Source organism: Choloepus didactylus, chromosome 10 (genome assembly GCF_015220235.1).
Source record: "Choloepus didactylus isolate mChoDid1 chromosome 10, mChoDid1.pri, whole genome shotgun sequence".
In the NCBI taxonomy this organism is placed as follows: Eukaryota; Metazoa; Chordata; class Mammalia; order Pilosa; family Megalonychidae; genus Choloepus; species Choloepus didactylus.
In genome coordinates this window covers 114093993-114117566 of record NC_051316.1, presented here as the reverse complement: position 1 = coordinate 114117566, position 23574 = coordinate 114093993, and the positions used below count along the sequence as shown (strand labels likewise).

Here is a 23574-nt window from a genome sequence, read left to right as displayed (position 1 = left end):
CCAGACAGCTGGGTACCATCACCTGGCCAAGTTGACACATGAACCTAACCATCACAATTGGTTTAGAAGAAAAGAATTGAGGGAGGTAAGGTCAGGTTGTGAGAAATTATCAAGATATATATTTTTTAATATCAATGGCTGAAGGACAAACAATGCAAACAAGTTTGATACCATCAGGCCCTGCCCAGCTCCTTACCTCCCCTGCTTCCTCAGCTGGGGACACATGACCCCCCTTACAGAGCAGGTCCAGCTGGCTCTCTGAGTCACATATAGCCTGTGTTGCCTCTAGGTTCCTGCCCTTCTGGTCTGCCCCATCCAGCTGCAGTTAACCTTCCATATCCTGCTTTTCGTGTCAAAAGCAAACAAAGTACCAGTTTGTGAAAGGACTCAGTGAAGAGATTAAATTGATTCAACCAAACTCATTGAGACCCATGTACCAAGGAAAGGCATGAGGCAGGCAAATGAATGAAAAGAAGCTTGGGCAGTCCTTTGGGCTGTATGTGTGCATATATATATATATGTATGTATACATATATTTATATATATATATACATATTTTAAAAGTCTGCATCAAGGAGAGGCTAAACCTGCTTATAATTGTGCCTAAGAGTCTCCCACTAAGTACCTCTTTGTTGCTCAGATGTGGCCCTCTCTCTCTAGCTCAGCCAACTTGGCAGGTGAACTCACTGCCCTCCCCTCTACATGGGACCTGACTCCCAGGAGTGTAAATCTCCCTGGCAATGCAGAATACGACTCCTGGGGATGAATCTGGACCCAGCATCGTGGGATTGAGAATATCTTCTTGACCAAAAGGGGAGTGTGAAATGAAACGAAATAAACTTTCGGTGGCTGAGAGATTCCAAATGGAGCCAAGAGGTCACTCTGGTGGGCATTCTTATGCACTATATAGATAATCCTTTTTAGGTTTTAATGCATTGGAATAGCTAGAAGTAAATACCTGAAACTATCAAACTGCAATCCAGTAGCCTTGACTCTTGAAGACTGTGTAGCAATGTAGATTACAAGGGGTGACAGTGTGATTGTGAAAGCCTTGTGGATCACACTCCCTTTATCCAGTGTATGGATGGATGAGTAGAAAAATGGGGACAAAAAACTAAATGAAAAATATGGTGGGGGGGTAGTTTGGGTTTCCTTTACTTTTATTTTTTATTCTTATTTTTACTTTTTCTGGCACAAGGAAAATGTTCAAAAGATAGATTGGGGTGATGAATGCCCAACCATATGATGGTGCATGAACAATTGATTGTACACTTTGAATGACTGTATGGTGTGTGAATTTACCTCAATAAAATTGAATTTAAAAAAAAAAAGTGCATGCAAGGCAGCTCCCCGCACCCTTTCTGGAAGGAAGAAAATTGGTAGAGAAGATGGACATCTGTAAGCAGAACTTTGTGACTGACAATTGTGTGCTGAAAGCCTTCTGTGTTCAGGAAGTAACTGGCCTTAAGCATCCCTCACTGGTTATTATCCAACTTCACAGGAGCGATTGACATTTTATCCAGCACACTTAAAGTCAGAGTTAGGGAGCAGGATTTGGAATTAGTAGCCCACCACTTCCCTTGGCTATACTCCCTACAATATTCTCAAACCAAGGGTGCTCCAAGCTGGGGGAGGACACCTACTCTGGGTTCCCACCACACCTGAGCATTACCATGGCAGCACTGTAGGGTGTTGTCATGGTGTGTATGTCTGACTCCTCAACTAGGCTGGGAGCCCCTTAGGGGCAGAAACCAAGAGCTGTTCCTCTTGGAGTCCCCTGTGTTTAGTGTCTAGCCCAAGGGTTGACACATAGGAGTCCTCAGTAAATATTTAATGATTGAATGAATGAATGAACAAGCAGTGAAAGCTTCTTGACCTTCTGGAAGCAGGTGACTTTCATGTCCACTCCACTTGAGCTGTCTCTTCTTATAGCTTATTCCTGGTCTCTGCAACTGGGACTGAGCTCTAAGAAACCTCCAAGCCAGGGTCAGTTCTGAGAGGTGGACTGTCCATTGAGAATACTACAAAATAAGAAACCTAGGATACTACAAAATAAGAAATTCTAGGTCTAGGAAAGACCTAGAATGCCAAAGAATGATGAAATGTTTGGAGTTTTTTGGTGAGGATTGGGAGCTATAATGCAAAACATGATAATACCTAATTCTTTCCTACTATGCCATTTTCTGATCTTCTCAACCTAGCCCCAGTAGTGCAGGCAGCTCAGCTAATACATTCTGCAGTTTCCATACCTCCCTGATGATTTATAGGCTTTACAACTAAACTATCTATTCCTACTGTATAATATGATTTAGTTACCAATAAGGCTCATAATTAAAATCGTTAGAGTTAGCTATGTGCCATTGTGGTGGTTTGAGGCTGTATATACCTCAGGCAAACATGCTCTTAAATGTAATCCATTCCTATGCGTATGGCTATGAACCTACTGTAAGTAGGAACTTTTGATGAGGTTACTTCAGTTAAGGTGCAGCCCAGTCCAATCTGGATGGATCTTAATCCTATTACTGGAGTCCTTTATAAGCAGAATGAAATTCAGACACAAAGAGAAAAATAGAAGGAGCAGCCAGAAGCTGAACATCAACAGAACCCAGAGATGCTGCCATGTGCCTTGCCATGTGACAAACTAAGAACCAAGGATCACAGGGAGCCAGCCCCAGAATGCCAGTCTTCGGGAAGAAAGCATCGCCTTGAAGATGCCTTGAAGGTTTGGACTCTTTCCAGCCTCAAATGATGAGCTCACAAATTCTCATTGCTTAACCTGACCCACTTCACGGTATTTGCTTGAGCAGCCTAGGAAACTAAAACAGCCATTAACCGACTGGTATACTTGAAATGGGATTACAGCACTCCATTTACTACTTGATAAAGGTATTAAACTTAAGCTATAAATACAGGTTTATTTTGCAAATTGTTTCTCTACAAGGACTTTTACTGCAATGTGATTCCTTCTTTGTCAGTATGCAAGATAGGATCTCATCTTCTCCAAGGACTACAAATTCAGAGAGAATTACGGGAGGCTTTGCGAATGAAAGGATTGAAAACACACAAACAGAAAGCCAAAAATGCACCAGAGCAAAACAATAAGGAATTAAACTAACTTTAATTACATCACCAGGAAGAATTTCAAACCATGTTAAGAATTTATATATTAAAGTTTAATTCCAGTTAATATATTCTGGCTGTAACCTAATCCTCTAAACATAAAAGTATTTATGATGGCAAATGGACAGAACAATCATTTAGGTACCATCTAGGAATATTGCTACAATTACTTTATGTAAATAGAAACCCATATCTTTATTAGTAATGCACCACGCGAGAGTAAAAATTCACATAGAACAGGCTTATAAATATACATAAATCTCAAAATCAAACACAGTTGAACACTGGGTGCACAATTATTATAAAACAAATGTAACATCAATGTCTATTTAAAGTCATAGCTTTTATAAAATAGTATTTTGTAGACAGTCTCAAAAAAGTATATTAATATTCCTGGAGCCAGATTGTTCCAGCATATCAGCGTATCTGTGGGAATAAGGCATGTGGAGAAGCTGCATTTACTCTTCCAGGTGCCCAGGCATTTTATGTGATGAAACAGTAACTGTTCTAGTGACCCAGGGAATGCACAACCACTGCAGCACCCCGGTAACCCCAGAGAATCACTCACTCTCCAGGAGACTCTGACTCAACAGCCATCTGCCTAATAGCAAATATCCAAGGGAAAAAACTTAACATCAATCAAGCATCAGTATATATTAAGCAAAAAATCTGAAATAGTTTGATGATTCACTTAATTTTCCAGTCTCCAGTTATACTTAAAATCCCATAAGCACAGCCACTATTTTTCTGAAAAGGAATTACACTCAAGTCATCTATTAAATACAAAAACAAAGCAGTCCAACTTGAAACTAAATAATTGACATAGGAATAAGGAACCTAATTAAATATGAAATGTATACAGGATGCATCAACATGCCAATTACTCAGCTAATACTAGGCTTCATTTCTTGATTAATAGTACAGAAAAGTCAAACTCAACAATGATACTTTATACGTTTTTAACAATTCATATAACATGAAATGGAGGCGGCAAGGATTAATTAATAAAGGAACCAGGAGTCCTTTTCACAAACTAAATTACTATAAACTCAAGGGTAGTTTTGTCTGTATACACACTATGTGTTTTCTCTTGAATTTTAAAGTTCTGGAGAGATCAGAAACAGAAACAACCCTGACAAAGACCTTCAAGTGGTCGTAGTATGTGCATATATAGGCATTTATGTGTAAACACACACCCTATCATGTATATACATATGATACATACACATACACACACACTGACAACAATCAGGTGGTTCACCAAACACAACCAATTCTGCTAAGAGAACAAAAATATACAACACACCTATATACAACAAAGTATACACATCTCAGCATTTGGCTTAGCCCAGTGGTTTTCAAACATTTTTCAACTATGATACACAAGTAGATGCCAAAGTCACATGCAAAAACACTCCTATGGGTGGAGCAGATCTCCATACAATTTAGAAAAAAAAAAAAAAACAATTTCTACAAGGAAATAAATTACTCTGAAACATAGTGATCACCAGAAAGGGCAGTTCAGGAGAAAGCGGTACTCACTATTGCCAGGGCCTAGGTAAAAAGCAACCACTGCTTACCCAGCTCTGACTCCACTGCCCCTTTCCTATCAACTCCAAAAAATATATTAGAATAATATATGGGAATGCTATTATCAAGATATCAATAAAACAACTATAACTTACTTAAAACACAAATTATTTACATTGTTTATGTAATTAACACCACTGAATCTTAAAAGTATAAAAATTTTTTTTGTTAAAATGGGAAATTTTATATTGTAGATATGTTACCACAATAAATGTTTTTAAAAAATTATTCACTAACTTTTACATTTTTACAATTAACCAGTAATAAATTATTGACAATACATTTCACAAATGATCATGGTGTGTCCCTTAGCCAAGAGCAGGGGCTGGCAAACTATGGTCCATGGGCCAAATTCAGCCTGCTGTTTATTTTTGTACAGCCCAGAAGCTAAGAATGTTTTTACACTTTTTAATAGTTAAAAGAAAAATCAAAAGAATAATATCTTGTGACACATGAAACTTACATGAAATTCCAATATCTGTGCCAATAAAGTTTTATTGGAACACAGCCATGATCATTCACTTATGTACTGTCTACAGCAGAACGGAACAGATGAGACAGCGACGGCAAAGCTTAAAGTAAAGTATTTACTATCTAGCCTCTTTACAGAGAACATTTGCCAAACCCTAGCCTAGAGCTAAGAATGACACATAACCTCAGTGGTAGTATCTCTTAAGCACAAAATTCTGAATATAAACAATAACCTTATTACAGAACAAGTAGTAAAAACCATCAGGGATGAGTATCTATCAATTCTCTAAACCATCTGATTTCCTTAATGACAAAAGCTAACATAAGATAATTTAATATGGCTCCTGCATTTTGTCTGAAATCATGTTTATAAATTCACCTTAGAGACAGAGACTACAGGGGGCAAAAAAGGGGCACTGGGCTCCATGTTAGAAGACCTGGGTTACAGACAAGTCACTTTAAAAAATTAACTAAGACAAATACATTCTTCCAGTCTTGTCCAATCTGCATATTAATAAAAAAAAAAAAAAAAACTAGGAAAAGCCCTAAAATGACTGGTAAAATAATTAAAATGCTTTTAAGTAGAGCACAAAGTTGATGCAAAGTAACATTTACTGCCTGCCCACTCACTCCCCTGTAAATATAAATATAAAAAGTCTAAAAGGAGAAAAAAAAAGCCATAGCTATCTTGAGTGTGGTTAATGGGGTTCCATTTAATAAACACTTTAATGAATGTGCTGAGGGCAGGTGTATGTAGGCAAATCAGATCACCTTTCTATGCCTCATTCGCCCTTTTATACAATAAATGCTTTGGATGAAATGATCTGTAAGTTCTTGCCGGTGCTGGTAATTTAGGCCAAATGACTAGCCTCAGTTTCTACATCTGTAAAATCGGGTTACTAGTAGATTCTACTTCCTATGGTTATTGTGAGGATTAAATGAGTTACTCCATATCAAGTGCTTAAAACAGCACTAAATACATTTTAGTTAGTGTTATTATTATTATGATTCTACTCTGGTATTTTAAAAAAACAATACCACTGTTTGGGCATCTCCTCTGTGTTAGTTGGGAATATAGAAATAAAATAGTTGATACTCTTATATTAGGTAAGAATAAATGAAATTGAAGTCTATAGAGTCTTAACTTCAATGTGTCTATAATTGATGGTTCTCTGAGATGAGGACCAAATGCTCTTCAGCATCCCTCATCTTCAAAGTCTTATTTCGGAACCATGATTATCATTGAAAATGGCAACTAATTAACTGAAGGGCAAAACAGTACTGTTACCAATGATCTTTCTCTTTATGTTTCAAAAGGGAAAATTCAGTGCTTGCTAACGGAATGAGCTATGGTTTGATCACAGGTGAAAAATAAAATGTTGGTCAACCTGGCAATGCACATGAAAAATAAGCCTTGTGAATCAAACAAACTGGTCACAGAAGTCGAGTTTCATTTATTTATTCATGCAGCAAGTGTTAGCTGAGTCCCTTCTATGCAGTAGTGTCTGCTACAATAGTGAGTAAAGAGAAATGGCTCCAGCATTAGGGACTTGGCAGGGACGACAAACTAGCACTTACGGTAAGTCGGATGAGCGTAGTGATGAGGAGGCCCAGGCTGCTATGTGAAGCCCTGGCAGGAGCCTAAACCTACCCTAGTTTAGGGGCTTGGAGGAAAGAATAGTTAAGCTGTGACCTGGAAGAAGACTTAGGAGTTTGTCCAGTACAGAGGCAGAGAATGCTTGGGCAGAAGGAGCTCCATGACAGGTGAGAGAGCCAGCCTGTGGAACTGAGAGCAGTTCAGCCTGGCTGGGAAGTAGCAAGCGAAGAGGTAATGGCAAGAGAAGGTACTGGAGGTAACCGAAGTGGTTTGCACTTCACCCTAATGGCAAGTTCCAAGCCACCGAAAGTTCCAAGCACAGATATGCAAAAGTGACTGGTAATCAAAGCAGAAACAATTAGTGAAATAATTAGCTTGCTGATTTGAAATGCAAGCAGAAGGAAAATCCATTTGCTTATTCCTTCCCTGCCTGCTACAGAGACTAGCTGGAAGTCTCTCTTTAGTTTTACTCTATTTGTAGCTGAAATATTATACACATTAGAGAATGAAATATAAAAATATTTGCTTTCTTATTTACAGAGTGGATTCCCCCCAGACTCAATATCCTCACTACTAAACAACTCCCATAGTTGCAAAGGTGACACTCAGGCCATCCTCAGCCATGACTGGAGGGTTTAGGTAAGGGGTAGTCAGGGGACACCATGAACAAACTCAGAGGGCCTGAGTTTGAACAGTACCCAGTTCCACTGAAGACATTTAATCCCTCCCCATCTGCAACAAGGCTTCTTTCTCCCGAATCCCGGGAAAGTGCTTGGTAAACTGCAACCTTACAGAACATCAATGTTTTCCTTATTTTTGTTCATTTCCAGAAGAATTTGAAAGCTCTCCCCACAGGCAGACTCTTGTCCCTGTCACAAATCCTGAGGACTGCATTAGAAATCAGTCTCCAGTATTGTTTAATGATAAAAACCAAAAATCTGGAGCCAGCTTTAAATAACGGGGTAAGCCAGAGGATGCCAGGACTCCCCAATGGGAACACCAGCAGCACCACCAACACTCAGACTCCTTTCTTCCAAATGGGCTGTTAGTAAAGACGTCTGGAAAAAAGGAACATTTGGGTTCCTTTGAAAAAAGGAACCACATTAAGAAAGTCAAAACTTTATCATAAATTATGCTGACTGCCAGTCCAATTCGTAGGTCTGAACATTTTGAATGGATACTCTAGATGAATTCATTTAACTGGACACCTTTCCATTTACCAATTTTTAAAAAAGCAACTCATTTTTAAAAAGTTTCTACTGCAAATCTCTACAATCTCTAAGAACGTTGATTTTTTATTAAAATGCCTTAAATTTTTATTAAGAGGGTTTGTCTATTATAACGCATATTTCATCAAACTCAGTGTATTCTTATTTTGACAACAGAATTAACTGTAATCACAGCTGAATACCTTAGTTTACAAAATACAGTGGTAGAAGGGCCCAAATTCTAACTACTAAGAATTCACGTATTTTTATTATTAACATAATTTTACATCTTCAGGAATACTCATAGTTCTAACCTTTCTGAACATCAATAAAAATGTTTTCTCCCAGCTACTCATTAACTGAGAAGAAATTTCAAATAAATAGGAACCATTTTCATATCACTATAATCTCCCCCATTCTTCCCATAAACTGTATAAATATGCAAAAGCCTTATGCTTTATAAAAATTTGAACATTCCCTTCCTTAAAAGGCTGTGAACCAATGACATCCACGTAAGTTCTCTCTAGAAATCCACAAAGTAACACTCGAGTGCTGTAAGAGGAAGGGTAGACATTGATTGGAGACATGATTTCTATGCCTAGCTCCTTCTCTGCTTTTTTATGGGTTATCTGGCCAAGTGGCCAAGGCCACCTGGTGTGTGGATGATAAAAAGGCAGGTTTCTAGGTCTCAAATCCCATTCAATCAAACAGCAGTAATAATTTTCATCAAGCCAACTCAGAGATGTTGTGAAGCTCCAATAAGAAAACACAATTGAAAGTGCTTTGAAAAGTTTCAAGTACTTTCCAGAAGTACAGGGTCAATATTAAACAATCCTCTTCAACTAGAAAAGAAGCTTGCTCTTTTTTCCCAAAAGCTGAAATTATAGGAATTCTTTTTTTTTTTTTAAAAAAAAAGGAGAAATTAAAATTATACTGAATTTTCTTTAAAAATATATTTATACCAGAGGCTTTCCAATCCATTTAATCTGTTGGCTTTGCAGCTGTGGTTACGGGGTTCCCATCAGTAAGTAGAAGGTCAGCGCAACAATGAGAAGCAGACAAAACGGAGAGGAGAAGGTCTGATAGGCAGCTGATGGCATAAAAATGTCTTCATACTTGTAAATACTGACAACACGCTCTGATGCCGGTGGTGAGTCTATATCATGCCGGGTGATAGAGCCTTTAGGAAAGAAAGAAAAGGGGATGGGGTGATCAAAAAAAGTTATCGATTGAAAAATGATATTTGCACACAACAGAAAAACAAAACAAGTCTTTAGTGTTCACTACCTAAGCAATTGGTTACAAAGATCTGGAAAAAGGTATTAGAGTTATTATCAGAATTCTCTATAATTATACATGAAATTCAGTTGAAGAGAACATAGAAATTAACTAAATTTATCCCAAATCCTGGTTTTTCATTAATCTGTGCTCCCATTGGAACAATGGTTTCTGCAGGGCATTCCCAGCTTTCTGACTGCTACTCGGCCATTACTGTAAGACTGTCTACTTTTCACACTCAGTGAGATTTTAAAAAAATTTTTTTTTTATCGTGAACTTTAACCTATATACTTAACAGTGATAACTTTCAAAGTACGATTTCACAAGTAGTTAGAGAGCAAATCTCAAAGAATGTCATGGGTTACAGTTCCACAATTTAAGCCATTTCCACTATTGTAAAATATAATATAAATACAGAAAGGTGTCATCTCTCAATGTGCAGCTCCACAAGCAGTCATATAGGTAAAAAATTGTTATGGGTTACAGTTCCACAGTTTCAGTTCTTTCCTTATGATGCAATACAAGGTAAATACAGAAAGGTGAAGACCTTCAAAGCACAATTCAACGAGCAGCTATAGAGCAAATCCCAAAGGATGCTGTGGGCTACAGTTCCACCATGTCATTTACCTCCTTCCAGCCACTCCTACACCCCAGCATCCAAAAAGCCCAATGAGTTTTATCATCTTAGGACCAAATAGAGAAACTATATTTTGATTTCAAACAGCAAGAGCTACTATTTTTTTCCCTCACATATATCCTTTATATATGATCATCAGCAACAACTCCTGACCACACCAAAATCTCCCTTCTGGATGGAAGGCCTCTCTCATTGTCTACAGGACACACAGAGGTAGCATGCCAGACCAGAAGGTATGTGGTGTGCTTTGAGTGTGTCTATGCTTGTGTCTGTCTGGCAGAGTTGTGTGGGGACAGTACGGAAAGAAGAACTGATATACAAAATACATCTTTGGACAGAAAATGGGGTTTTTTTTTTGGCCTGGTTAGAAACAGAAGGAGGGAAAGGCTGTGTGTAAGGGATGCTTAGTAAGCTAAAGCTGCTTAGATGTGCCTGATCTTCCTACATAATCCAGATGCAACTTGGATTAGGGAGACTAAAGCCTATAAATTCAGTGTAAAGGTCTCCTTGGGACTAAGGCTCAAAGTCAGGGTTTTTAAGGTTCTACGTGCTATGGAAACCCTGTCAAACTTGACATGTCAAGTCCCTGCTCCAATTTCCTTGCTGGCTCCTGTTAGTGCAAATCAAACTCCTCAGATTGGTCCCAAGAGAGTTCTCTCATCAAGTCCCACCCACCTCTGTTACCTAACCTCATGTTATTGGTCACCTGCCCGGCCGCCTCCTAAACTTACCCACACAAGCTCAATTCCTGCCTTCCTCAAGGGAAATCTAATCCCACACGTCTCTCCAGGCTTAGCTCAAAAGTTAGCCCCTTTAAGAGGCCTTAAGAGAATGGGTAGGATTTGATCTACAGAGATATGTTAGAAGAGCGTTCAAGAAACGGGGAAAGCACAAGCTGATAAATGGGGTAGGGATGCACCTGTTTCATCTGGAGAACAACAGGAGTCCTGAGAAAACTTATCATGTCAAGCTGGATCAGATTTTGGAAGGACTTTGAATGTTAGGCTGTGATGTACATCACATGTATATGTAAGGAGGTGACCTTCTGAAGGTATAACACTTTTCAATTTGTAAAGCAATTTTGAATACTTGTTTTCACTTAATCCTTACAGTAATCCTTGGAAGTAGGGGTTACTATTATCCCCATTTTGGATATAAAGAAATTGAAGTTCAGAATTTAGATAGGCTAAATATCATAAAGTTACCAGAGGCAGAATCAAATTTTCAGACTCCAAATCCCAACATTTTAAATGGGTTCATTCCTCCAGTCTCTTATAATAAATGTAATTTACTTCCCAGGCCACCAAAAGTACGTGAATATATAATTGCAGATCCACTGTCAGTAACCTGAGAAATCAGCAAAATGGGGAAGGTTTCACAACTTTGGAGGCATCCAAATGTGTTCCCAAATGGCAAAGGGGGAAAAAAAGGTAGATTATAAAATCTCCCCAAGACTGATAAATTGAAACAATATGAAGAAAAAATATATACAGCTCGGATTAGTCAATAGATAGGTGATCAGCATATGGTAAAGAAAAATGCGGTCACCAGGAACCAGAATGTGTTCTAAGTATGGGGACTGCAAACTAAACTCACTTCCACTCCTGATAGGGTCATTAGGCTGATCAACCAGGAGGAATGCCGAAGTCAAGGTGGAACTTGATTTGAGCTGCCTCTGGAAGGTCTCATGATATACTCGAGCCACCCAGAGTGAGGCTGTCAATGGACCCGCGTCACCTGGGAGCTTGTGAGAAATGCAGATTCCCAGGCCCCCGCCCTAGACCTACTGAAGGAGAAGCTGCGTTTCTATGAGCTAGCCAGGCAGTTCATGTGCACATTAATATTTGAAGAGTAATGGACAAGATTAGAGGATAATCTGGTGGATTTATGACCACCAGAGTGGTCATCAAGCGAGCCTGTTGAAATCATTGGCATCAATCTCTAGAGAAGTTTCTGGAAGCCCTTTCTTGCTCAGCACTTTTATACTTAGAGCAAAGGAGTTAAGCACACTCATGGGCTTTGGAATCAGGTAAACCTGGGATTGAATCTTAGTTCTTCCTCTAATTAGGTGTTAGAGCCTCTGGTAAATTTTTAAATCTCTCTAAAATGAGGATAATAATACCTAAACCTCTCAAGGAAGTGATGAGGAGTAGAGAGTCCATACCCCACATAAAGCAGACATACACACAGTTTCATTAAGCACATAATTCATCTTATACTCTTTCGGACTGGTCTGGTTTTATACGTGTGTGACTTGCCTCCATAAGTCTATTATAAACTTCTAAAGGCAGTGGTCACATCTTCTGTTTCTTTTATATCATCTGGAGTGCTTATTCTCTTGCACACCCAGTGTGACTTCAATAAATAATGAACACAAGCCTGTTGTTTAATCCAGATGCTAAAAGGTGAGCTCACCCTGAATGGCTGGACCCCAAGCAAACAGGTAATACCAGCTCAAATGCAGATCAACAATGTTCTCGTCTCTAGGAACATTCACCGGGCGTTTAAATCTGCAGGTGACGCGATTGTTCTCAAAGACTCCTTCTTCGTCTCTGGCAGGATTTCTCTGAATCTCCTTGGCCCACTGGCCTACGTTATAGAAGTGCTGTATGCGGACCCTGCCATTGTCATCATGGACACAGGCCATGACATCATCTCCACCCTAAAATTAAAAAAAAATGAATAAAAAGAAAAAGGTCCAATATTTGTCATTTGCAAACCTCTCTGCTACAAAGAAATTTTACCCGGAAACATATAGCCATTACCTCTGTAACCTGACATCCCACCGAAAACACCATTTTAAATGCCATGAGAAGGCTTAACTCAGAGGTCAAAGCATCACAATAAAGGGACAAACGTACCTCAAGCGACTTCCAATGTGATGCTCTGAGAATACATCACCACCTACGTAGAATGCCTGCTAAAAAATGCATAAACTGACCTAATCATGGGGAAACAATGAAACAAACCCAAAGTGAAGGTCATTCTATCAAAAATTAACCTACAATCTTCAGAAGAGTCAATGCCACAAAAGATATGCACACACACAAAGGGGCTAAGAAACTATTTCACAATCAAGATTCATGAGGACTGAATGTCTTGGCATTCCTAGGCTGAGTCCTGGATCATAAACAATTATTGGGAAACTGGCGACATTCGAAAATGGACAGTATATTTGCTGATACTGTTATCAATGTTAAACTTCCTGAATTTAATAAATAAATGGTGTAACGAAAGAGAACATCCTTGATGTGAAGAGATAGCCACTTGAGTATTTAATGTTAAAGGGTCACGATAGCTGTGATTTAATCTCAAATGGTTGTCGAAAAGAATAATACAAACAGTAGCAGCATCAGCAATTGTAGAGCAAGAGAGAGACAAAGCAAATGCAGCCAAATTTTAACAACTGGTGAAACTAGATGAAGCTTATATATATATAGAAGTTCACTGTACAATTCTTGCAAATTTTGTAGGTTTAAAACAGCTTTCAAAAAAAGTTTAAAAATGGAAGGCTACTGAAAAGAGCTTCCATTTTGCTTTTTCTCTGCAAAATGATTTTTGAAAAGAAAATTGAAAATCCATGGAAATGGAAAGTAGATTAGAAAAACAGAGGCTGGGGGGTGGGGGGGAATGGAGTTATTGCTTAACGGGTACAAAGTTTCTGTTTGGGGTGATTGAAAATTGTGCAAACAGATAGTGGCAAGTGTTACACAACATTGTGAATGTGATTCATGCCTCTGAATTGTACACAGAAAATGGTTAAAATGGCAACTTGTTTGCTACATATATTCTGCCACAATTAAAAAAAAAAAAAAACTACCACTGAATATAATAAATTTAAAAAAAAGCAATAGAACTTCCACCTGGTCCTCTTGGGATGCTCGCCCTCACTTCGCTGTGTGCGGAAGTCAACCAGCTACAAGGAAAGGCCGGGTATGGGCTTGTGGCCACAGCCTGGGCTGAGGTCCAGGCCGATGCTGGGCCAGCACCGATCACCAGGTGTGTGAGTGAGTGAACTTGCACATGATTCCAACTCCCGGCCTTCCAGAAGCTGCACCTGACACCGAGCGGATCGGAGACAAGCTGTGCCCGCTGAGCCCTCCCCAAACTGCAGATTCATGAGCAAAATAAATATTGTTGCTGCTTTCAGCCACTAACTTCTGGAGTAGTTTGTTATACAGGGAGAGATAACCAGAACAAAAATCAAACCATCTGAGAAAAAAACTTCAGGTCTTCCAACCCCTGATGCCATCCAGTAAAGGAGCATTATAGTCATTCATTATTCTTCATTCATTACATTTCCAGCCGAGACCTTTCCCTTGATCCCCTGCCTCATTTCATGGCTATCTAAGGGCAACTCACACTTGACCAAAGCCAAACCCTGAATCTTCTTGCCTGAACGTTCACCTCCCTCTCTTCCCCAAGCTCGGTTAATGGCAACTCCATCCTTCATGTGGCTAAGGCCAAAAAACTCAGGAGTCATTCTTGCTTCCTCTCCTTCTCTCACAAATCCTGCCGGCCATAGCTTCAGAACATACACAAACTCTGACCACTTCTCTCCACCGCCACTGCCATAACCCTGGCCCAAGCTGCCCTCCTCCCTCACCTGCACCACTGCATGGGCCTCCTACTAAGGCCAGGTGAAGAGCAGAGCAAAGGCACAGTAGCCAACGAAGGCCCAGCTGTTTGGGAAGAACCATGGCACAGTGACATGGCAAATGATGGAGCCAGAAAGGGAGCAAGGAAAGAACAAAGCAGAGGCACAGAGGGAAGCAGACTGCAAGGATGAGCAGCTACCTGGGTTCCTGGAGCCCTACCCAGTCTTGATCCCAGCCCTTCCTGACCTGAGGTCCAGATATCTTTCTCACCCACGGGCAATGTGGAAGACTGAACAGCTGGACCCAATTTTCACTCCCCTGTATACATCTACATCTTCTCATGAAATCTCGGTAGGGGGGAAGTGCATTTCCTGCCCCCTTTCTCTGGACTTGGTTGTATGCCTTATAATGAGATGTTAGCAGCTGCGACACAAACAAGCTAGAAATATGCACATGTGGCTCTTGAACTTTTGCCTCTACCATGAAGAGAACATGCCTTGGTAGCTGCTAGTTCCAGAATAAGAGAATACACTGAGAAAATCTGAGTCCAAACCATGCACTCGAACCACACCCAGGCGAACCCCGCCTAAAATGAGCTGAACCCCAGCCAATCCCCAGACATATGCACAAGAAATAAATGCTCACTGTTATAAGCCACATAGCTTTGGAAACTTCTCTAATAGCAAAACCATGGGAATAGCTGATGACTACAGGTACCACAAGACACCTTGCATTCTGATAACCTTCCTTTTTGGTTTAAGCTAGCGTTAAATTGTTTTTTTTAACCTGCAGAGAGCCTTAACTAACATAACCACTATATGGCTTTGATCTGTTTATTTGCTTTGCTTTGAAAATGAAAATCAAGTACCAGGAACCAGCTTCTTATATTTAAAAGTGGCATGGTAGCTTAGGGAAACATAATCATGCCTACTATCCAAAATCTAAAGTAGGAAGCAAACTAAAGAGAAAATCAGCTCTGTCATGATTTCATGTCTTACCATTTTCTTGTCCGAAGAGAATCCAACTGCTACCCAACCATCTGTGTCTGCACTCAGCTCAAATTCCACATCAGCCCCTATCATCCGGTAGCTAAGGAAGTAGTCACAGGTCTCTGCATTACAGCCTGGTTTGCCGTATCTATAGGATATATCAAAACAGACACCAATGCTTCTTCATCTACTCACAATACATTTAGAGAGCATTTCCCATGTATCAGGTAGAAGGCTAGACAGTATTCTTGAATAAATTAGCTCTTTGGCACTTGGGATCTCAAAGCCACTTAAAATTAGGGGGGACTTGGGAGATGGGCTGTTCTACTACATCTACAAATAAACTGAGGTCTAGAGATGGGAAGGGGCTTGTCCAAAATCCCAGAGTTAGGCAGTGGCTGCGTCAGGCCTTGAATCTGGGTCTCCGAGCTTCCAGCCCATGTTCTCCACGTCACACCAGAGTGTCCCAAATGTTAGTCATTACTGAATTATTTCTGAGTCCCTTTCAGAAAAAATTTATCTGAGGAAATAACAAATTGTTTTTTTCATTCAAATGTATACCAACCCTTTTTACTTCCAAATTTTCATACAACTATTCAACTAAAACAAATTTACAAGTTACATATAAATTAAACTACAAAAGCAGGACTATTTAAATCAGCAGCATAAATGGGATGGGTGATGTGGTTTTACTGAAAGTAAGTTCCTGCTCACGTGCACAGGGTAGTGCGGACTGTGCAGTGCCGCCTTTTGAGGGGAACGTGCTCTTACTACTGAAAGTGGTTGGATGGCTCAGCTCTCCACTTCCATTTGTCTGAACTGCTGCAAAACTTTCATTTATACAAAGTACCAAAAAAATACCTGAGCTGGTATTTGCTGAGTGCGAGTGGTTCATTTACATGGTAAAGACTTTGCACTTTTGGGCTACGTAGTGCTAATTCAGTCATCAATTCATACACTAAAACACGTAGCAGTATAAGGTGGTTATCCAGATAATCAAAAAATGCATTCATTCATCTTTTAAAGGCACATCATTGAAATGAGAACATGAATTTAAAATTTCTAACAGAAGACTTGTGGATCCTTTACGAATCAGTAGGCCCTGGTTTGAGGGACACTGCATTACACCATTTTCAGAATGATAGAAAATTGCAGCAATAGCTGGGACAAGCTAAGCTCTACTGGCAAATGGAGGTAGCTGAGTTTTGACCAGGAGGGCGACAAGGCACATGCTAGTATGCTGGCAGCGACAGTTTGAGCAGCTGGGACGAGATGCAAGATCCAGGCTTCATGGAACTGGGATAAAAGGGAAAATCTGAAAGGGGGTAAGGAACAATAAAGGGAGGGTGAATGGGCCAGAAAGCAAGTCACCCTGAAGCCTACAGAGAACTAAAATTCCTTCCCTTCTCAAAAGCATCCCCCAAGCACCAGAGTTATATGTAGCTAGCCATCTTCTCCAATAATAGTATTCTTAGATATTTTTTCATTCCTTAGAAATGCCTTTATAATACAAAGAAAGCTCAAAACCCCCATAATAGATTTTCACCCCTTAGACCTTGAACACTGAGCACCCCCCTCCCCCACCAAACAACCAAAAAAACAAACAAATCAGAACATTCAGTGAAATGGCCATCAAAATCATCTTTACTCAAGGGCAATTTGTTTCAGGAAATAAAGGAATGAAAGAGAAGAGGCTTTTCCAACAAAGCAAAGATGCCTTGATGGCAAAGCCCACTGTCTACACTGTTGTTTCCAGCCCTAGCCAATCATGTTTGATAGAAAGCTACTAAATATCATGTAGGAACTCATTAATTTAAGATACCATGTAATCAATGCTAAATGGCTGGTTAGTATCATACAAATACACTTAAGCCATGACCATTTATTTGAAAAGGAATTGGGTATCCTATATGTCTGTCATTACCCCGTCCTGCCCACAGCCTGTGCTGAAGGGGTCAGACATGTTCTGTGTCATGTGACCCTTCATCATGCAGCCAATCGGCACAGAGTAAAACCTGGGCCCAAGGCAGGTGAGCCAGCCAGCCAAGAACGGTGACCTGCCTCAAAGAGATGTCCTGGGCAAGATCTAAGGGATTCTCTCTCTCAGGAATTTAAGAACCAAAGAAGAATATTCTAAGCCTGGGGAATTCTAGAGCTAACAGGCCTTTAAGACTGAAGCACAGGCAGCCATTAGAAATAGGCTACACACCTGCTGAAGTTACAAAGGGGTACAGATCCCTGACTAGAATGAAGGACGTGCAAATTAGATACTACCTTGAAAAGCCAGCCAATTCCTTAGCCTTAAAGTGATCCAACTTGTTGTTCTACCAACCTAAAGCATCCCTTTGTCTTCCCACAGTCATCCACTTTGATTTTGGCAAATGGATCCACAGGAGGAGCAGTAGGGAAAGGGTAACCTGGACAGTAAGAGTAAATAATGGTTAGAAAACCCAGTTACAACTTTTCCAATGAGAAATAACTTTTTTTACATGTTGACAATTCTCTATCACACAGGTTTAGAACTATTTGGGACTACTAAGCCTAATCAGCCCCTTCATGGGGGAGTAAAGCATACATATTTTTATTTTTTTAATTAAAGAATTTGTCGGTTTACAGAAAAATCATGCATAAAATACAGAATTCCCAAATACCATCCTTTTTTAACACCTCGCATTAGTGTGGTACATTTGTTACAATTCGTGAAAGAACATTTTTTTAATTCCACTATTAACTATAGTCCATGGTTTAGAATAGAGCTCACAGTTTGTATTGTGTAGTCCTATGTTAGTTTGTTTTTTAATTTTTATTCTAGTAATGGGTATAACCTACATTCCCCTTTTAACCACCATCAAATACATAATTCAGTGCTGTTAATTACATTCACAATGTTGAGCTACAATCACCACTGATTACCAAAACTTTACATTCACTCCAAATAGAAATTCTGTCAAGTTTTCCCTATTCCCTACCCCTATCCCAGCCCCTGCTAACCCATATTATGCCTCTATGAGTTTGCTTATTCTAATTATTTCACATCAGTGAGATCATACAATTGTCTTTTCATGTCCGGCTTACTTCACTCAACATGATTATTTTCAAGGTTCATCTATGTTGTTGGATGTGTTAGAATTTCATTCCTTTTTACAGCTGAGTAATATTCCATTGTATATATATACCACATTTTATTTATCCATTCATCAGTTGATGGACACTTGGGTTGCTTCCATCTTCTGGCAGTTGTGAATAATGATGCTATGAACATTGATGTGCAAATATCCGTTCAAGTAGTTGCTTTCAAATCTTTTGGGTATATACCTATCAGGTATTTCTGGGTCATATGGTAATTCTATATTTAACTTCCTAAGGAACCAAGGCATATGTTCCTTTGGACCCAGCCTTACATGTGAACTGAGGAGACATGTGTCCTTTTCTTACTTCACAGGCAAGGAATCTGAATAACTGAAGGGGTACGATATCAGATAAACACTGGCTCACCACTGTCCGCTGGGAGTTTGAAAATCACAGTTTTAACAAAATACACATGCTTTAAGAGAGAAAAAAAACTATTAGACATTTATAATATTTAATATTAGGGCTTTTTCATTTATATACATGATAATAGGGGTTTTCCATTCCATTTCTCTGAACTTTCATTTTTTCATTAAGCCGCATTTAAGATATTCATATCTGACTAAATTTCTTAAATGTACAGTTTCTAACAGCTGTGCATCTTTCTTATACAATTTCTTACCACTGTAATGAATCAAGCCATACATTTAAGGGTAGGTCTGCATTATGCTTCCAGTTTTTCTCCTGAACTGTTCACTTTATGCACACAGGAACCATATCTGATTCTTCTTGTATTCTCTTTCTTGCCACCGAATACTGAATAAGGATTTGTCAAATGAATAAATAAAATCACCCATAAACAAAAGGTCATGTAAATGAGTCTAGTATAAACTTTTAAAAATTACTCTGTTTTGGTAGTTTTTCTTTTCTCATTATTTTGACTTGAAGTCTTTTCTTTGTGACCTGTAATGTTTTTAAATTATATTTTATTTACTTTGTTCCATTAGATTTATTATACCTTTTTTTAATAAGGCTTCAGTCCACACCTTCCTGGCACACATCTGTGTACACTGGATTATCCATTTCCATTACTCTAGATCTTGTGCTAAAACATAGCTTGAACATTCCACCATCTCTAAATAAACAGGACAAATGCATTACTTTTTCTAGTTTTACTCTATTTTATCCTAAGCTCTACATCAGGACTTCAGTACTACAAACTGAGGCCTGTCTTGGTGAGTTTTGTTTCTCTTAGTATTTATTGAGCCACCGCTGAATCCACAATGTTATACACCATGATATATATATTCCTCCTTTTATTTCTCACCACAATCCCAAAGCCATTTGTCTTAGTTTGCCAGGGCTGCAACAACAAATATCACACTCTGGTTGACTTAACAACAGGAATTCACTGCCTCACAGTTTTGGAGGCTAGAAGCTCAAAATTAAGGCGTCAGATCTCAGCAGATAAACCCACTGTTCTCCCCACTACGTGGGACCTGACTCCCAGGGGTGTAAATCTCCCTGTCAATGCAGGATATGACTCCCAGGGATGAATCTGGACCTGGCATCATGGGATTGAGAACATCAACTTGACCAAAAGGGGGATGCAAAATGAAATGAAATAAAGCTTCAGTGGCTGAGAGATTTCAAACAGAGTCGAGAGGTCACTCTGGTGGACATTCTTACGCACTATACAGATAACACTTTTTAGGTTTTAATATATTGGAATAGCTAGAAGTAAATACCTGAAACTACCAAACTCCAACCCAGTAGCCTGGACTCTTGAAGATGACTGTATAACAATGTAGCTTACAAGGGGTGACAGTGTGATTATGAAAGCCTTGTGGATCACACTCCCTTTATCCAGTGTATGGATGGATGAGTAGAAAAATGGGGACAAAACCTAAATGAAAAATAGGGTGGGATGAGGAGATGATTTGGGTGTTCTTTTTACTTTTATTTTTTATTCTTATTCTGATTCTTTCTGATTTAAGGAAAATGTTCAAAAATAGATTGGAGTGACGAATGCATAACTATATGATGGTACTGTGAACAGTTGACTGTACACCACGGATGACTGTACGGTATGTGAATATATTTCAATAAACCTGAATTAAAAAAAAAATCAAGGCGTTGACAAGACCATGCCTTCTCCCAAAGTATGTAGTGTCCTGGTGCTGCCTCATCACAATCCTTGGGGTTCCTTGGCTGACATCTCTGCCTCCTTCACATGGTCATCTCATGCTCTGTGTGTCTGCTCTTCCATTTCTGCTGACTTCTGGCTCTGAATTTCCTCTTAATAAGGCCTCCCATTAAACAGAGTAAGGCCCACCCTCATTCAGTTTGGCCACCCCTAAATAGGATCGTAGTAGATCCTCTCCACAATTGAGTCCATGCCTTAACTGACAATACATCTCCATAGAGTCCTACTTACAGATGGGTTCACACCCACAGGAACACAGATTAAGACTGACAACATGTCAGACAGATGATTCAATCTACTACAGTATTTTTTTCTCAGAATGTTTATCCAGAAATGCAAGTGACTATTTATGTTTTTAAAGTTCTTTAAAACTAACAAAGATGACCCCTTTTAATATTGCTTCTGACTCAGCTTCCCCACATTATTCCATTTTCAACACATTATCTTAACTACTTCCTAGCATCTGGCATAAGTGGCATACAGAAGATTTCCAGCTCAAAAAATCCAGTTATTATTACTACTGCATTATTATTCCTATTAGCTTTTGCAAACTGGCCCGAGAACTAAGTAGCATTGGGTAAGTTTGTTTCTTTAAGAAAAATAGGTTCCTAAGCTCCAAATAAGAGCAAGTTTTGAAACAAAGTTCACTTAGAATTGTACTGAACTAATGTAATAGTGTTGGCAAATGGCTAATTTCTCAAGCCTTTTCTAGCAATCATTTTCTTTTATCTTATATGCTTCTAAAACTTGGAATGAGAATTTGGGTTCTGTCAAATGCATTTGGGCATCCATCTAATAATAATACACTTTTTCTCTTGTTTTCTAAGTTGAGCAATATTACAATTTTCCCCTGAAATTAAATGCTCTCTATTTGGCAGAAAATAAGTTTGGACCATGTGCCAATTTTTCAGCTTATCTCTAACTGCAATTCCAGCCTTCCTCAGCCAGCTCCAGGATGGGCTAGTAGTCTGCAAACCACTTTTCTCCTTGGTCAGCTGGTTGCCTGTTAGGTTCTGCCAAAAGGAGGCATTAGAGGGAGGCTGGGAGGCAGGAGGCAGGAAAAAGGATTGTTTCTTTCCATTTGACTGCTTTTCTACTATGTGATTTCTTGACAACTCTACTTCATCCTTACACTGGCAGGTGCTTTGCACTTCCACTTCTTTCTAGGCTCCAAGAGCTGGCCTCATCCACTGCTCAGAGATTCCAACAGCAGCTGGCAGAGCCCCATTCTCAGAGGATGAAGTGAGTTCTGGGAGATCCCTTTCTGTAGCTTCTAGACTCTGATAAACTCAGTCCTTCCCTTTGCTCCCCTAGCCCTAAGGTAGTGGCTGCTTCCTTCAGTTGCTCTCTCAGTGCTACCTTGGGCTCCCTTTTTGCTTCTCCAGTACCCCGACACCTAATTAAACAGCTCCCTGACTGCACATCCTGCTAAAATAGCTAGTATAGTTGTTGACTGGACCTTGGTTGATACCAACTAAATGGAGTAATCCTTGAAACTGATAGCATAAGGATATTCAGTAAGATCTATGTTTTATGTGCCCAAGAAATTTTATTGGGAAATTATTTTGATTGCAGAATTTTAATTTTTAAGTACCCTAGGCAGAATTAAGTTGATGATAATTCTTGGTTTATGGAACACGCAATTTCAGACAACAAAGCTCACCACATATTTTACCCTAATCCATCTCTAAACCTATTTTCTTCCCCACTTTAGATACTCTGTCTAGTGTACTAGGCGTATATCCTTCTGAAAAGGAAGGAGGTTTTGGCAAAATGAGCTCTCTGACACAAAGGTCTTAGAAGAAGCAACATTTTACTGTGATAAACTCCAAGGATATATTGAAGAACATGGGGGTGGGGAGCCAGCTTCTCATCTCCACCAGCTCTCGTGAAGCATGGAATTCTGTCTGTACAGGGTGAGGTCCTGCAAGGTTGCAAAAAGCCTTTTATATTCCCAACATCATCCCAAAACTCTTGCATGATTACCTCATATGATAATAACCAAAACTGCCTTCAGCAGAACCTGATTCTAAAATTCAGCTTCTAAGCACAATTTCTCGCTATGTTAATAGTTCCCGTTTTGTCACACTGTCCATAGCCAACCTGTATGGACCCATCCATAGCCATGCACCAGTTCTGGAAGCTTCCGGGCAGAGCAGCCTGGCGAGGGTTCATGCCAACTTGCTCTCCACCCTCCATATGTGTGCTCTTGAAAAAAATATATATACTGTGTATACGTTTTAATCTGCATAAATGACACTGCGCTGTAAACCTCATTCTGTTTATTATTTCCTTCAGAAATCTATCCACAAATGTAAATGCAAGACTATCACTACTCTTGACTGAATAGTATTCCATGACATGCATGTTACCATATCTCTTTGAAGTCCTCCCAAATGTGGGCACCAAAATTGCCTCTAATGTTTGCCCTCTCAAATAATGCAGAAATGAGCATCCTTACACCTGCTTCCTATAGACATATGTGTATCAGTCATGGTGCTCCTGAGAAACAGAACCAACAGGATATACATAACAAAGAGATGTATTTTAAGAAATTAGCTCACTCAACTATGGTGGCCGACCATCCAAAATCTGTAGGGCCAGAGGCTGGAAATTCAGGCAGGAGTTTTATGCTGCAGTCTTGGGGCAGAATGTCTTCTCTGGAAACACTCAGGTGTCTGCTCCTCTTCAGCTGATTGGATAAGGCCCACCCACACTGTGGAGGGTCATCTCCTGTTCGTAAAGTCAACTGTCCTACAAGAGACCTTTCTACAACATGCAGGCTAGTGTTTGACCAAACAACTGGACATC

At 39.5% G+C, this 23574-nt stretch overlaps 1 protein-coding gene across 1 annotated transcript in view; it reads right to left on the bottom strand.

The window, feature by feature from the left end:
* Positions 1–3099: 3099 nt before the first annotated feature.
* FRRS1L (ferric chelate reductase 1 like) overlaps positions 3100–23574 on the bottom strand; it is a 32893-nt gene continuing 12418 nt past the window's right edge. Inside the window, 5 exon segments of the mRNA XM_037798425.1 lie at positions 3100–7838; positions 8923–9166; positions 12317–12563; positions 15498–15636; positions 17821–17905. Coding sequence (XP_037654353.1) covers positions 8994–9166; positions 12317–12563; positions 15498–15636; positions 17821–17905 — 644 coding nt within the window. The 3' untranslated portion in view covers positions 3100–7838; positions 8923–8993.